This window comes from Acinonyx jubatus, chromosome A2, assembly GCF_027475565.1.
Source record: "Acinonyx jubatus isolate Ajub_Pintada_27869175 chromosome A2, VMU_Ajub_asm_v1.0, whole genome shotgun sequence".
Lineage (NCBI taxonomy): Eukaryota > Metazoa > Chordata > Mammalia > Carnivora > Felidae > Acinonyx > Acinonyx jubatus.
Window position 1 is genome coordinate 82,875,959 of NC_069383.1, and position 17,094 is coordinate 82,893,052.

A 17,094-nucleotide genomic window follows, 5' to 3' on the forward strand; every position below is an offset into this window, starting at 1 on the left:
TAGACATGTTCGCAATATTTGTTCTTCCAATCCATGAGCATGGAATGTTTTTCCATTTCTTTGTGTCATCTTCAGTTTCTTTCATAAGTGTCCTATAGTTTTCAGAGTACAGATCTTTTACCTCTTTGGTTAGTTTATTCCTAGGTATCTTATGGTATTTGGTGCAGTTGTAAATGGGATAGATTCCTTGATTTATCTTTCTGCTGCTTCATTATTGATGTAGAGAAATGTAAGAAATTTCTGTATGTTGATTTTATATCCTGCAACTTTGCTGAGTTTGTGTATCACTTTGAGCAATATTTTTGGTGAAGCTATTCAGGTTGTCTTTAAAAAATTTTTTTTAATGTTTATTTATTTTTTAGAGAGAGAAAGAAAGTGTGTGTGTGAGCAGAGGAGGGGCAGAGTGAGAGGGAGACAGAGGATCCTAAACAGGCTCTGTGCTGACATCAGAGATCCTGATGTGGGCTTGAACTCACAAACCACAAGATTGTGACATGAGCTAAAATCAGATGTTTAACTGATTGAGCCACCCAGATGCCCCATTTAGGTTTTCTATATACAGTATCATGTCATATGCAAATAGTGAAAGTTTGACTTCTTTTTCAATTTGGATGCCTTTTATTTCTTTATGTTGTCTGATGGCTGAGGCTAGAACTTCTAGTACTGTGTGTTACATAACAGTGGTGAAAAAATAAATAAATAAATAAATAAATAAATAAATAAATAAATAAATAAATAAATAACAGTGGTGAGAGTGAACATAGGTGTCTTGTTCCTGAATATAGAGGAAAAGCACTCAGTTTTTCCCCATTAAGGATATTAGCAGTGGGTCATCCCTATATGGCCTTTTTGATGTTGAGGTATGTTCCATCTATCCCTACTTTGTTGAGGGTTTTTATCAAAATGGATGCTCTATTTTGTCATATGCTTTTTCTGCATCTATTGAGAGGATCATATGCTTCTTACCCTTTTTGTATTAATGTGGTATATCACCTTGATTGATTTGTGAATGCTGAACCAGCCCTGTAGCCCAGGAATAAATCCCACTTGATCATGGTGAATAATTCTTTTAATGTTCTGTTGGATTCTATTTGTTAGGATCTTGTTGAGAATTTTTGCATCCATGTGAATTAGGGATATTGGCCTAATTCTCCTTTTTAGTGAGGTCTTTGGTTTTGGAATCAAGATAATGCTGGCCTTGTAGAATGAGTTTGTAAGTTTTCCTTTCATTTCTATTTGTTGGAACAGTTTGAGAATAGTAGGTATTAACTCTTCTTTAAATGTCTGGTAGAATTCCCCTGAGAAGTGCTTTGTTTGTTTGTTTGTTTGTTTGTTTTTTGCTTGATTTGTATGAGTTCTTTATATATTTGGATATTAATCCCTTATCAGATAAATGATTTGCAAATATTTTCTCCCTTTCTATAGGTTGCCTTTTGATGGTTTTCTTTGCTGTGCAGAAGGTTTTTAGTTTGATGTAGTTGACTTATTTTTGCTTTTGTTGCCTTTATTGTTGATTTCAGATCCAAAAAAATCATTGTCAAGACTTATGTCATGGAGCTTTTTGTCTATGTTTTCATCTAAGAGTTTTATGGTTTCAGGTCTTACATTCAAATATTTAACCCATTTTGAGTTAATTTTCATGCATGTTTTAAGAAAGCAGTTCAGTCTCATTCTTTTGCATGTGGTTATATATTTTTCTCAACACAGTCTCTCTTATAAAGAGACTATTCTTTCCTTTTGATCTCTATGTTTGTTGTTATGCCAATACCATGCTGTTTTGGTTACTGTATCTTTGTAATATAGATTGATATCAGGAAGTATGATGCCTTCAGCTTTGTTTTTATTTCTCAGTATTGCTTTGGCTATTCTCTGGTTCCACACAAATGTTAAGATTATTTATTCTATTTCTGTGAAAAATGCCATTGGAATTTTGATAGGTATTTCATTGAATCTATGGACTGCTTTAGGTACTATGAACATTTTAACAATATTCTCCTAATCCGTGAGCATGGAGTATCTTTCCCTTTGTGTTTCCTTCAATTTCTTTCATTAATGTCAGATAGTTTTTACTGTACAGATAGATCTTGCACCTCCTTGTTTAAATTTATTCCTAGGTATTTTACTTCTGTTGATGCAATTGTAAATAGGATTGTCTTCTTAATTTCTCTTTATGATAGTGAATGTTTTACTTCTTGCTTCTAATTTGGATGCCTTTTATTTCTTTTTCTTGCCTAATTTTGTGGCCTGGACTTCCAATACTATGTTGAATAAAATAGATGAGAGGGGACATTCTTGTATTGCTCTTGATCTTAGAGGAAACTGTTGAGTATAATGTTAGCTGTGCTGTTATCACATATAGCCTTTGTTATGTTGAGATATGTTCCCTTTGTGTCCACTTTGTTGAGAGTTTTAATCACTAATCGATGTTGCATTTTGTTGCGTCTGTTGAAATGATCATATGATTATTATTCTTCATTTTGTTAATGTACTATGGCATATCATATTGCTTGATTTGCAGATGTTGAATCATTCTTGAATTATTTAAATAAATCCCACTTGTTCATGATGTATGATTCTTTTAATGTATTTTTGAATTTGGTTTGTTGAGGATTTTTGAATTTATGTTCATCAGACATTTGGGCCTCTATTTTGTTTTCTTGTGGCATCCTTGTCTCGTTTTGGTATGAAGATAATTCTGGCTTTGTAAAATGAGGTTGGAAGTGTCCTTACTTCTTCTATTTTTTGGAAGAGTTTGAGAAGGATTAGTAATAATTCTTGAAATGTTTGGTAGAATTTACCAGTGAAGCTGTCTTGTTCTGGAATTTTGTTGGGAGGTTTTTGATTGCTGATTTACTCTTCTTACTAGTAACCAGTCTTTTTACACTTTGTATATCATCATGATTCAGTCTTGGTAGGTAGTATAGTACTAGGAATTCATCAATTTCTTCTAGGTTTGTCCAATTTGTTGACATATAATTGTTAATAATAGTCTCATGATCCTATGTATTTCTGTGGTATCCACTGTAAATGTTGTCTGTCATTCTCATTTTGAGTTCTCTCTTTTTGTAATTGGTTCATCTAGCTAAAAGTTTGTTAGTTTTTCTCTTTTCAGAGTACCAGTCCTTCCTATCATTGATTGTTTCTATTTTATTTTTTTTCTTATTTCATTTATTTATGCTCTGGTCTTTGTTATTTGCTTTCTTCTGCTAATTTTTGGCTTTATGTATTCTTTTTTTAGTTAAGATGTAATTAGGTTTATATTTGAGATATTTGTCTCTTGATGTAGACATTGGTATGAACTTCCCTTCTAGAACTGCTCTAATTGCATCCCATACATTTGTGTTTGTTTTATTTCCATTTTCATTTGTTTCAAGGAAAATTTTTAAAAAGTTTCTTTTGATGTCTTTGAGCCATTGGTTGTTCAGTAGTATGTTGTTTAATTTCCACATGTTTGTAAGTTTTCTGGTTTTCTTCTTAAAATTGATTTCTGGTTTTATACCACTGTGGTCAGAAAAGATATTGATATGATTTCTAAGTTTAAAATTTATTTACACTTGTTTTGTGGCCTAACATATGTCTATCCTGGAGACTATTCCATGTGCATTTGAGAAGAATATGTGTTGTATTTCTTTTGGATGGAATGTTCTGTATATAAAAATTAAGTTCCATCTGGTCTAAGGCCAATGTTTCTGTCTGGATGACCTATTCAGGTAAATGGAGTATGAAAGTCCGCTACTTTATTATATTGGTGTCTATTTTTCTTTTTAGGTCTGTTAAAGTTTGTTTTCCTTTTTTATATGTTCCTATATTGGGTGTATAAATATCTGTAAATGTTATATCCTTTTGGTGGATTGACCCCTTTATTATATGATGTTCTTCTTTGATGTTTATTATAGTCTTCATCTTAAATCTATTTTGTCTGTCTAGGGGTGCCTAGATGGCTCGGTTGGTTAAGCTTCTGACTTCAGCTCAGGTCATGATCTCACAGTTCATGGGTTTAAGCCCTGCATTGGGCTGTGTGCTGACAGCTCCAAGTCTGGAGCCTGCTTCAGATTCTGTCTCCCTCTGTCTCTGCCCCTCCCCCGCTCGTGCACGTGCTCGCTCTCTCTCTCTCTCTCAAAAATGAATAAACATTAAAAAAATTAAAAATAAAATCTTTTTGTCTGCTATAACTACTTCAACTTTCTTTTGGTTTCCATTTGCATGATATATCATTTTCCATCCCTTCATTTTTAGTCTCTGTGTGTCCTTATATCTGAAGTGAATTTTTTTGTAGGTAGCCTGTATCTTGGTCTTGTTTTTATTTTTTAAATCCACTCAGCCACTCTGTCTCATGGTTCTAAAATTTAGTCCATTTACATTTGAAGTATTTATTGATAGGTATGTACTCTTTGCCATTCTGTTCATTGTTTTCTGGCTATTTTATAGTTCTTCTCTGTACCTTTCTTCTCTTGCTCTCTTCTGTTGTAAATTGATGACTTTCAGAATGGTATGTTTAGATTTCTTACTCTTTATTTTATGAGTATCTACTAGAGGTTTTTGCTTTGTAGTTATCATGATACTTACATATAAATACTTCTATTTATAACAGCTTAAGTTGATAAGAACTTAAGTTTGAATGCATTTTTAAAGCTCCATATTTTTATGTTTATTTGGCATCACGTTTTACCTCTTTTTATCTTGTGTGCCCTTTAGTTATTATAGTTTTACTTTTGACTTTTAGTGTTTATACTAGCTTTAATAGTGAATAACCAATTACCTTTACCATCCATACATGTATCTGTGTGGTTTATACTTTTATAAGTTTTCTTGTTACTAATTAGCACCCTTTCTTTTCATCTTAAATTCCCTCTCAGATTTTTTATAAAGCCACTTTAGTAGCGATGAACTCCTTTCGCTTTTGTTTGTCTGGAAAATTCTGTACCTCGTCTGAATGATAACTTTGATTTTGGGTAGAATATTCTTGGTTGGGATTTTTTTTCTTTGAGCATTTTGAATATATTGTGCCATTTCTTTTTGGTCTGCAAACTTTCTGCTGAGAATTCTGATAACTTTATGGGGGGAGGGGACAGTTCCCTTATACATAACAAGTAGTTTTTATTTTGTGCGTTTAAGTTTCTCTCCTTGTCTTAAACTTTTAACATTTAATTGTAATGTACCTTAGTGAGAATTTCCTTGAGTTCATCTTATTTGGAACTTTATGGGCTTCCTGGCTCTGGATGGCTATTCTTCCCTAGGTTAGGTACAGTTTTAAATATATATATATATATATTTATATATATATATATAATCTTAAATTTATTTATTTTTGAGAGAGATGGAGTGAACAGGGGAGAGGTAGAGAAAGAGAGAGAAAATCCCAAGCAGGCTCTGCTCTGTCAGCGCACAGCTCAACATAGGGCTTGATCCCACAAACAATGAGATCATCACCTGAGCTGAAATAGAGAGTCAGATGCTCAACCAACTGAGCCACCCAGGTGCCCCTAAGCCTATATTTCTTTAAATAATTGTTTTCTGTACCTTCTCTTTCTCCTTTCCTCTGGGCCCCCTCTAATGCAAATATTAGCCTCCTTGATATTGTCCCTTAAGTCCTTTAAGGTATCTTCCCTTGTTTTAATTTTTGTTTTTCCTTTTGCAGTTCTGATTAGGGTGAGTTCCTCTGCCCTGTCTTGGAGTTCATTGATCCTTTTTTCTACTCCATCTTATCTTCTAGTCTTCTGTTGAACCCTTCTCATGTACTTTCAGTACACTTACTTACTCTTTACTTTTGTAACTTCTGTTTGATACTTTTATCTTCTCTTTGTTGAAGTTCACTCTGTTCATCCATTTTTTGGGTTTTTTGAGCATCTTTATGACAGTGTCTTTGACCTCTTTATCAGGTAAATTACTTATCTCCATTTTATTAAGGAATTTTTCCTGAAGTTGTATTTTTTAAAATTTGGAACATATTCTTTTGTTTCTTCATTTTGCTTGACTTTCTGTGAAGTTTCTATGCATTAGATGAAATAGCCACCTCTCTGATTTGAAGGAGTATCTTCCTGTAGATGACCCTTATTGTTCAACCCTGCCCCTAACTTTTGGTCATCTCTTAAATCTTTGTGATTTTCCAAGGAGCCTATTTTATTTTTTAATGACTCCCAGTAGATGAAGGTGTGCCAAGACATGTCAGTGTCAAAAAGGGGAGGATCTCAGTAGGCATCTGTATTCAGGCAGACTGGACCCAGACCCTCAGGCAGCAGCAGCTTTTAAGGTCTGGAAATATATACAGTCTTGTGGAACTGCAAATGTATACCCTGCTGGCCCTGAAGCCAAGTACTCTAGGTATCAACTGGGCAGCAGCCAAAAAAAAATCTCCAGATGGATTTTAACATAGCACTAGTGGGCCTGCTACTCTCCAGGGAGAGAAGCTGGTGGGTGCTATCTTTGTGTCCTCTGCCTTGCTCTAGTCAATAGGCATCAATTTCAACCTCCTTGCCATGCCTCTGAGTGCCAGTAGCTCCCAGAGGGGAGCTTTTACACAAATCTAGTGCCCTGATTTCTGCAGCGCTGCCCAGGAAACACCCTTTGATTACCTGGTCTGGTGTCTGGGGCAGTTTATGTGCCTAGATTCCATAGGCCTGCAACAATCAGGAGACATTTGTTGACAGATTACCACTCCCAGAGCATTGGACAGACAACAGGCTGACACGTAGCCCAGTTTATCTGAGAAAGAGCTCAATTTGCTTGTCCAGGAGCTCTGGCCTGAGGGACAAGCTTTAGGTTTGGTGCATATCTAGGAGCCTATGGAGGTGTTCTCAAGGAGCACACCAATGAAGGTCAACTTTGAGTCCTCTCTGTCTTTCCTTTAATTACAAATAATATTGTTGTGTAGCTCAGACATTGACAATGGGTTAAAAGATTGATTATTGCATTTGCACATATCAAACACAAACATCCAGTACTTTCACAGTGGATATTCAGGGATAACCGATTTGTCTGTAGCTTCATTTTTTTTCTCCCTAAATGATATCCCCTTTAACTTTTTGTTCCTGAGATAAAAGCTATAGAGATTTTATTTCTTCATGCACTTGTCTGCAACAATAAGCATTAACACATTTTTAGATGTTGTAGGTTGTCTAACTTAACACTTTTGCAGATGCTGTAGATTTTCAAATTTAGGGTATGAACAACCATGCTTTGTGTGGTGGTGAGGAAAGATAGTTTGGAATGAAAATGTGTAATTATAAGTATTAGAACACACATGCATTTAAACAATACTAAAGACCCAGAAGTGAAAATATTTTCCTGATACCTAAATGTGGTGAGAGGATATTCTTTATGAAGATTTTAAAGTCTGAATCATTGATTGGATATCCAGATCTTGTGTGAGGTGGCTACGTATGTTTTTCATCCAATTCTTTAGTCCTACTTTGTTCAAGAATTAATTTCCTTCCTATATCTCTTAGATCAACATGTCCACTTTTACATATAAGATGTCCAGAATCTAATCTTACATGTCACTAGCTTACAGGGATACCTTCCACCCCCCCCCTTCAATTAAATGTAAAGGCACTAAATCAGTACACTTTTGAGATTTTCTAATGATCCCTCTAAACTGGCAGTGTCTTTGGATTTTCAGTATTTGCCCTGGAAGGTAAAGTGAGGAAAACAAGTTACTTTTAATCAATGTTCATATCCAAACCAGTTACTACTACTTTGTCCTATAAACCACTGTGTATAAAACACAAGACAATGTGGTACATCTTCCCTTTCTGTGAGGAACTTTTTAGGAGGACTAGTTCTCTCCAATAAGTGAACCCTTGCTGAAGAAAGCAGGATTACTTACCAGTATGTCTCCTCATAGAAAGGAAAAATCCTTCAGTTTAGAGCTCAAGTCCTGCTTCTGCAGAGGATGAAACAAAATATCATTTTTTTGTTTGTTTGTTTTTCCTCCTATTTGCTTAAAAATTTAGCCTAGGAGAAAGTTGTCATGATTGAATTCAGAAAGCATATGCCAGAAGGAAATAGAGATTCAGATGGAATATTAGGGTAAATGCTTTGTGTCACAAGAACCATGAAAAACACAGGAATTTAAGGAAGAACATATTTTAATGTTTGAGACCAGTCTTTCCGAGGTGACAAGGGAAATAAGAACTATTACAACAAATAACTATTAACACAATTCAATCCTTGATAATCTTTCGTATGATAATTCCCTTATAGTCATTTACATCTCTTAATGCTAGCACAGGATTCTGAAGTTGCCAAGCATAAGTTGCATGTAACTGAGCAGAAAGATCACAATCTCCCCGTATTGCTAGAAGAGCTTCAGGATGTGGAAGATGACAAAGTTCTTAACCATGAAGAGCCAAAATGTGCTAAAAATAATGTCCATTTGCATAATTAGTGATAAAATATAAGCCCATTTGCTATAAAGTAAGAAAATGGTTACAATGCCTGCTGTTGCTGTACAAAGGATTCCACAGAGAAAGAAACTTAAGTAATATATAATGAATGGCTCTTAAGGCCATTTACTTTCCATTCTTAAATGTCTTTCACAATTGGTGGCGCTCATGAAATGTGATGTACTGACAGTCCTGGAGTCAGTCTATTGCAACGAATAGGGACGCTGATGTTTTCCCTTGATAAAGACAAGCGTTCAGGGTCCAACATTTGTTGAGAATGTGCACTGTGCTGAATTTGCCACCAGGGAACCAGTTGGTGAATCAGTACCAAATAAAAACAATTGGTTCATGCTTGAGCCAGGTCCATAGAAACTGAAATCAATTTGTGAACATGAAGAATTTTAAAAGGCTCCGGTTTTGTGTTCAAAGTATAAATTTTTAATAATATCTTAAAATCAGTTAGAAATATGCTGCTGCTTAGTGCAAAAATAATGCCACCATTTCTTCAACTAGAAGGTGTGTTTCGTAAAAATAAAGCATATTTAATCTTCATTTTGTAGGTCAACAGTAACAATGGTCCTGATGTAGCTGGTACATAAAGGTCGAAACTCATTTACTGCCTGGAAAATAGAAGAAATGTTCTTAATCAGAAAGCAGTGGGAAAATCCCTTATGGATTTTAATCTCGGGGTGCCTGGGTGGCTCAGTTGGTTAAGCCTCCAACTCTTGATTTAGGCTCAGGTCATCAACTCACAGCTGGTGAGATGAAGCCCTGCATCTGGCTCTGTGCTGTCAACACAGAGATCCTCTCTCTGCCTCTCCCCCACTCATGCTCAGGCTCTCTCTAAATAAATACATATTAAAAAAAATAATTTCAATCTCCCATAACCTGCCCTAGACAATAATGTATTAATTACTTGTGACTTTTTGTTATAATTAGCTAGAAATAATCAAGAAACAAAATGTCACTGGGGCACCTGGGTGACTCAGTTAAGCCTCTGACTTAGATCACGATCTCACAGGTTTGGGGTTTGAGCCCTGCATGGGGCTCTCTGCTGTCAGCAAAGAGTCTGCTTTGGATCCTCTGTCTTCTCTCTCCCTCTGCCCCTTGCCTGCTCACACTTTCTCTCCCAAAAATAAACATTAAAAAAAATAAAAAAAAATTAAAAGGAGTTTGCACTAAAGCTACATTCGTACTTTCAAAGGTGATAATTTCATTTTTTTATTCCATTCCTCCCAGAACTTAAGATGCATTGTAGTAATCTGCTTGATGCAATGAGTAATCTGCTCATAGGCCTTATTTACTCATTCAGTCTTTGTGTTTTAATTTACATTAGATATCTCAAAACTTGGAGGATATATTGAAAATGGTAGTTGGGTAGACAAATCTAAAAATGTTTGTAGGCTAATTTTATAACCCCTCTTTGGTAAAATGAATACAGGTAATAATTTTTGGTGTATACTTACTTATTTTACTTTCTTTGATCTGCACGCACAGTATGAAATCATAAAAGCCACAAACATCACCACGCCAACACTAAGTAAGGTAATTTCTACCAGGCCAAGAAGGTTGATTTTTCCAGTCACTCTTTTTCTAAACATTTCTGCCTTCTCATCACCAATGGTACCAGTCTGTAATAAAGTTAATGATTAACATGATTTCAATAGATGAGCAAAGCAAAAGACTTAAAACCTTCCACTTACATATCACTCTTTCCTCCAAATGCTTGCATAGGTGTTAGTCATCTGTATGTTTAAGATAAACTAGGATAATTCACTTTGCATGTCAAAGGTGGCAATAAATGCCAAGGTAGAATACTTAGTGAAATATAATCCTTCCCCCACTTTGCACATGTTATATAGCACTATTGAACATGATAGGCTTCACTGATCTTCAGAATGACCTTATAACATCCTTTCCAAAAGATGCTCCCTTTAAGTGGCAAGGTTTCAATAGTTTCAATCGCTCTGAAGTTTTATGTACTGCATTCCCCAATTCTGGGGCTAATTGATATCATGGTTTACACTAAAATTATGTCATCAGGGAATAGGATAGACTGCATACACCTATTCTAACCTGGCCTTTATAAGTTTGGTTGACTTTTATTACCAGTATAATATTCACTGAGTCTTGAGTTATTTGGAGTTACATGTATGTATGACTCTTTCTTAAAATAAGCACTATGCCAAGAAAAAGTGCCTAAAGATGCATTTTGAAAATAATCTAAAATGATAGAAATTGCTTTGATTTTCTAAAAGAAAAATACTGAAAACTGATACAACTATGTGATTGGGTTTTCTCAAATATATATATATTCATCTATATGGGCAATGAAAACATATACAACTTCAAAAACTATACATATATATTTAATTTTGAAACACCAATGAAGTTTACTGTTTTTAATGACTGAGAGATAAAAATACTAACCTCATTAAGCCAAAGAATAGGCACAATATAGTTCCGCTTAAGACCCTTTAATGCCCTGTAATATACATTAAAAGTAATTATGAAAATATATACTAATATATTACACATACACAACAGAAATTTCAACAAGTACTAGTGTAATATATGTTCAGAAATTAGTTGCTTTTGCAACTTGGTTAAGTTCCTTGATTTCTGTTCCCTGTAACAAGTCATTTGAATGTTAATATAGCTGTTCCTCAGACATTTTCCATGCTTACAAATCTGTTTAATACAGATATATAATTAGATTAACTTTTTCTAAGCACAGATTTTCCCTTTCAACAAATTCTACCCAGCAAGGTAAAATATGAATTCTGGAAACTATGGTCATAGAAGTATCTGGACAGCTAGCAAAATGAGAGATACCACCAAATACTTAAATTAAAACATATCAAAATATGTGTAAATATCATTTCTATAAACACTAGGCATAATTATAAATTTAAAAAATTATCATAAGCATTTAATAATTATTTAATGACATTAAGCAAAGAGAAGTTGAAATTTTATATTCTTTCCACTTCTTATAAGAATGTGAGTTAGTCTATGAAAAGAAAATACTACAAAAATCATGCAGTGATAACCTCACTTAAGAGACTTACTCAATTTTCTTTGCTGGTTTGACCAATATGTTGATTTGCAGCCGTTTTGCAAATCGTAAAGTGAATCCAGTTATCTAAAAAGAGAACAAACTAATTACCAACTTTAAACAAAAAGTTGCAATATCCAAACTTACTTTTATTATTATGTAAAATTTAATATGACACTACTACTTGAAACTTGTGAAATTAATTGGAGATATTAAATTATTACATATCTATAATTACATGTGTATATGCAGGCATATATATGTATGTGGGTATGTGCACACATAATGACTTTGTGCAACAAAATGTCAGGTCTTTAGTTAGATATGTGATATTTAACCAAATAGCTATCTATAATTACATGTGTATATGCAGGTATTGCATACACAATTTCTTTGCCCAACCAAATGTCAAGGTTTTAGTTAGATTCGTGATAGTTACCTAACATGGTTTTGGTAATCAGCAATATGGAAACACAGAGCTCATATAATTAGATTCTTAAACTACACAAGGCCAGATATATATTCAGTAAAAATCCATGTATCCTCGGTGTAATTATACTAGTTGTATCATTATTTAAAGTGACACATGACTATTAAAATTTTGACATTTCATTTGACTTTTGAAGAGGAAAATATCAAAATCATTTAAAACTTTAAACTGTTGAGTTACAGGAATTTTTATTGATTTTTCTTGACCCTAAGTGAAATAGATCTTGCCCTGAATTCACATAATACCCATAAAATATCTTTTAATTCCTCATAATACACAGTATCTCTTCATATAAGCAGTATTTACAGTTATAAATTACTGTTTGATGATTATTTTATACATCTCAAATTGTTTCAAGCCAATTAGAATCATTCCCATCATTGGTATTCCTGACCTATGAACCATTAGATAGGCATATGAATTTCCATATGCTGAGAAACTGAAGTTTAATTACCTTGACATTTCATAAGCAACAATAGAAAGAAATCAATGTCATTTTGACTGAAATAATAGTAATATATCAAGATTTTGATTCAGTAACTGCAATTAACAAGGAGAGAATTTACTTTTTCTTTCAATTTAATGAAATCAGATCAATAATATGTTTGCTTACAGGTTCAACATCTAAGTATGTGCTATGTTCGTCTTCATTTGGATTTAAGCCTTCAATGGGTTCTGCAATATCAGGACTTGCATGTAGAAAATGAGGAAGTGAAATATACACAGGTTTTCCTGAAAACATGTTAAGAGATATTGGAGATAAATAATTTTTCTCATTTCGCATACCACCCAAAAAATATTTCCTTAAAAATAAAACTTAAACTTTTTTTAATGTTTATTCATTTTTGAAAGAGAGAGAGGGGCAGAGAGAGAGAGAGGAAGACACAGAATCAGAAGCAGGCTCCCGGCTCTGAGCTGTCCGCACAGGGCCCGACACAGGGCTCAAGCTCAGAAACCGCGAGATCATGACCTGAAATTAAGTCGGATGCTTAACCAATTGAGCCACTCAGGCAGCCCAAATATAAAAATTTTAAAATAAAAGAATGCATAACTAGGCTTGAACAATGATTGGGGAGTGAGGGTGGGGGAGAATTATATTATCTGATCACTATTGTACAAAAAGAAAATAAAAATTTATGCATCATCCTATTAAACAGTAAGTTAATGCCTGCTGTTCTTCCTTAGATGTCAATTTTCAATATGTAAAGATGAGCTGCTGAGCATAAAATTTCAATCATGTTCTTGTTTCAGGCAGTAATAAGTCTGTGAACTGAGAATTAATTTAAGAGGTCTTCTTTTTTGCCTTCACATTGACTCCAATATGAAGGTGAGCTAAATAAGATTCCAAGTTTTGTTTTTAAGTCAATTCTTCTTTCAGAGACATATTGAAAACATATTTTTATTTACCAATTTCTAGGGAAGAAAAATCTAGAAATATGGCAGATGGACAAGTTGGGATGTTCAAAGTACTCTAGGAATTATTCTTGTTTTACCATCTATTTGAAAGGAGCCCAGGAAACCAACAAAATGAAAAGTGTAACTGTGGAATGGATACAAGCCACATATTCAGTAAGTAGTTGATATAAAAAACATATAATGAATTCATAGAACTCAAAAAAAAAAAACACCAGATAACAAAAAATGGGCTAAGGACCTAAATAGACATTGTCCAAAGTAGAAGGGAAATATCGGTATGGTTTTACCTAATAATAACTAAATTTCACAACACTGGAACACAACTGGGACCTCAAAAACAAAACAAAAATCAAAGCAAAATTATTCTATTACCACGCTTCCTTAACTGTCTTCTTGCTTTCTCGCTTTAATTTTAAATTTTGGTTGAAAGGGATCTTGGGTAAAAGTTGCATTTTTTTAAAAATGTTTATTTATTTATTTTGAGAGAGAGTGTGCGCACAAGCAAGTGGTGAAGGGGCACAGACAGAGAGGGAGACAGAGAATCCCAAGCAGACTTTGTCAGCACATAGCCCCACGAGGAGATCATCTCACAAACCTCAAGATCATGACCTTAGCCGAAATCAAGAGTCAGGTACTTAACTGACTGAGCCACCCAGGTGCCTCAAGGTTGCATTTTATTTTGTGTATTTTTTTCAGTGTTTATTAAAGTTCTAGTTATTTAACATATAGTGTAAAACTGGTTTCAGGAGTAGAATTTAGTGATTCATCACTTATATATAACATCCAGTGCTCATCAAAGTGCCCTCCTGAATACCCATCACCTATTTAACTCATCCGCCATCCACTTCCCCTCCAGCAACCCTCAGTTTATTCTCTGTACATAAGAGTCTTTTTGGTTTGCCTCCCTTTCTTTTCTTATCCCTTCCCATATGTTCATGTTTTGTTTCTTAAATTCCACATATGAGTGGAATGATATGGTATTTGTCTTTCCCTGATGAACTTATTTTGCTCTGCACAATACCCTCTAGCTCCATCCATAGCACTGCAAATGGCAAGATTTTACTCTTTCTGAAGGCCAACTAATATTCCATTGTATATATGTGTGTGTAAATGTCCATCTAATGATGAATGGATAAAGAAGTTGTGGTATGTGATATATCTTTATCCATTCATCAGTCAATGGATATTTGGGCTCTTTGCATAGTTTGACTATTGTTGATAATGATGCTATACACACTGGGGTGCATGTGCCCCTTCAAATTTGTATTTTTGTATCCTTTGGGTAAATACCTAGTAGTGCAATTTCTGGGCAATGGGGTAGTTCTATTTTTAACTTTTTTAAAAAAAGTTTTTTAATGTTTGTTTATTTTTGAGAGAGAGAGAGAGTGAGTGAGTGAGAGAGGAGAGCATGCATGAGCAGGGGAGGGGCAGAGAGAGGGGGAGACACAGAATTCAAAGCAGGCTCCGGGCTCTAGGCTGTTGGCACAGAGCCCGATGCGGGGCTCGAAACTCACGAACCATGAGATCATAATCTGAGTCAAAGTTGGATGCTTAACCAACTGAGTTACCCAAGGCGCCCCTATTTTTAACTTTTTGAAGAACCTCCAGTCTGTTTTCCAGAGTGGCTGCACCAGTTTGTGTTCCCACCAACAGTGTAAGAGGGTTTCCCTTTCTCTGCATCCTCACCGACATCTGTTTCCTGTGTTGCTAATTTAGTCATTCTGATGAGTGTGAAGTGGTATCTCATGGTTTTGATTTGTATTTCCCTGATGATGCTCACTCATCATCAAGGCTTCAAATTATATCATGGACTGTGACACTGAGAACACTTACCTTCTTTGCATCTGCCAATGTCTAATACACCATATGATGTACAATTATTGGAGATAACGGTTTCTGTGCAGAAACAATGGTTATCTGGATTTTGAAGTGGAGATGCAAAGGCCATGGATGGAAGAACAAATCTATAGACAGGGATTCCTTTCAGGTTAATTTCAGCTCCAAACACAGCATAGATTGACCTAAACACAGAGAAAAAAGAGCTTTATTCCAGGAACCTAAACTACATTCTAGAGATTATTTTTTCCTCTTATTTTTATATTATATTCTTGCTTTAAATAAGAAAGATTAGATACTTGGGGCGCCTGGTTGGCTCAGTCAGTTAAGCAATTGACTATGGCTCAGGTCATGATCTCGCAGTTTGTGGGTTTGAGCCCCACATCAGGCTCTGTGCTGACAGCTCCAACCCTGGAGTCTGCTTCATATTCTGTGTCTCCCTCTCTCTCTCTCTCTCTCTATGTCCCTCCTCTGCTCGTGCTCTCTCTGTCTCTCAAAAATAGATAAATGTTAAAAAAAATTAAAAGAAAGATTGGATACTCTTGTTAGAATTTTAAATCCTCATTTAATTCACATGAAGAAACTTTCTTGTGAAATTTTAAGGCATACAAGGACACAATACCCGAGCGTGAACTACTCTTTGTTCTCAAAAGCTTCCAAGAGCAATTTTTGCTTATGTATTACCATGGATTATTTACACTGAAGACGTTTCTCATAGTTAATTTCCTCTGTAGATTAAATATTTATATGATTTCCCTCAAATCCTTTATTTGTGCCCAGGTTACATGAAATACAATTAAAATTTCTTTCTTTCAAAACTTAATCCTGGAGAGAAAGGCCACATACTCACTGAGGTACTTGCATGTGAGTTCTGGATACACATCTCATTATTTACTGAGTGCCTCCATTGTTGACTTAGTATTCACCAACACCTAGGCAATGTGCGGGGGCTCTATACCTATTTCTTCTAATCCCCACATAACCCTATATGAAGAAACACTGCTCTCTTCAATTTTACAGATAAGGAAAATACTGAGATATTTTAAATGTTTGCCCATAAACATATGATCTTTAGGAAAAGGGCTAAGAGTGAACTGGCGTGGGCTCCAATGCTTATGTGGTATCTACTGGGTTCCACCGTTTTTAAAAGAGGCTGTTAATGTGACATTAACATAGTTCTGTGATAATGGCATCATCTTCTCTGGACAACATTAGAAAGATGGGGATGACCTTCTAGACATAATTGCTATTGAATATACTATTAGTTTAGTTTTTTAAAAAAAAATAGTTCACGCTTAAAAATGAGAATAATTTGCATTATGTAAAATATCCTCCTGCAGCCCTCAATTTTTAGAAAAGTTAATAAGCACATTATCAATTCCATATTGTATTTATCCTGAATAAATCAAGAAAAATTTCCCTATGTGTATTTTAGTCTTCTCAGAAAACATAATTATTAAGTATAAGCTTCTTGGTCTGTGCTTTGTCACGAGGAAAAAAAATTCTAAGTTACAGAAATACATTGGGCGTCTTGGTCTTACCTGCAAATGTCAGAAGAAAAGAAACGTAACACTCGCGTCTTCTCAACAAAAGGTGGAAATGAGGCTGCATCTGTTCAAAAATCAAGCCAGTGGCAAGGGATTAGATGTAATGCGTATCCTAGAAAAATCTAGAAATCTCTATTCCAGTATGGTCAATAGAAATATAATGCAAACTGTAGATGTACTTTTTAAATTCTTTAGTAGCCAATTTCTTTTAGGAAAAAAACAAAACAAAACAGGTATATATTTTTTTAACCCAATGTATCTCAAATGCCATCATTTCAACATGTAATCGATCTAAAAATTAGCAAAATCCCATGTGTATTTTATATTTATAGCACATTTCAATTCCTTAATAGCAACACAGGG

At 34.6% G+C, this 17,094-nt stretch overlaps 2 protein-coding genes across 8 annotated transcripts in view; one reads left to right on the top strand and one right to left on the bottom strand.

Moving 5' to 3' along the window:
* The window catches only part of GNAT3 (G protein subunit alpha transducin 3), a 303,431-nt gene that overhangs the window by 81,561 nt on the left and 204,776 nt on the right, over window positions 1-17,094 (top strand). The gene's annotated exons all lie outside the window — the stretch shown is intronic.
* CD36 (CD36 molecule) overlaps window positions 8,070-17,094 on the bottom strand; it is a 52,952-nt gene continuing 43,927 nt past the window's right edge. For 6 of the 7 annotated variants that reach the window (XM_015080667.3, XM_015080666.3, XM_053218543.1 and 3 more), the window contains 7 exons: window positions 16,726-16,795; window positions 15,182-15,369; window positions 12,546-12,664; window positions 11,456-11,529; window positions 10,815-10,869; window positions 9,851-10,015; window positions 8,070-9,004 (listed from right to left, as the gene is read on the bottom strand). In XM_015080667.3, coding sequence (XP_014936153.1) covers window positions 9,851-10,015; window positions 10,815-10,869; window positions 11,456-11,529; window positions 12,546-12,664; window positions 15,182-15,369; window positions 16,726-16,795 — 671 coding nt within the window. In that variant the 3' untranslated portion in view covers window positions 8,070-9,004. Of the gene's footprint in view, window positions 9,005-9,849; window positions 10,016-10,814; window positions 10,870-11,455; window positions 11,530-12,545; window positions 12,665-15,181; window positions 15,370-16,725; window positions 16,796-17,094 lie in introns of those variants that run through there. The other variant, XM_053218545.1, reaches the window with a different exon arrangement.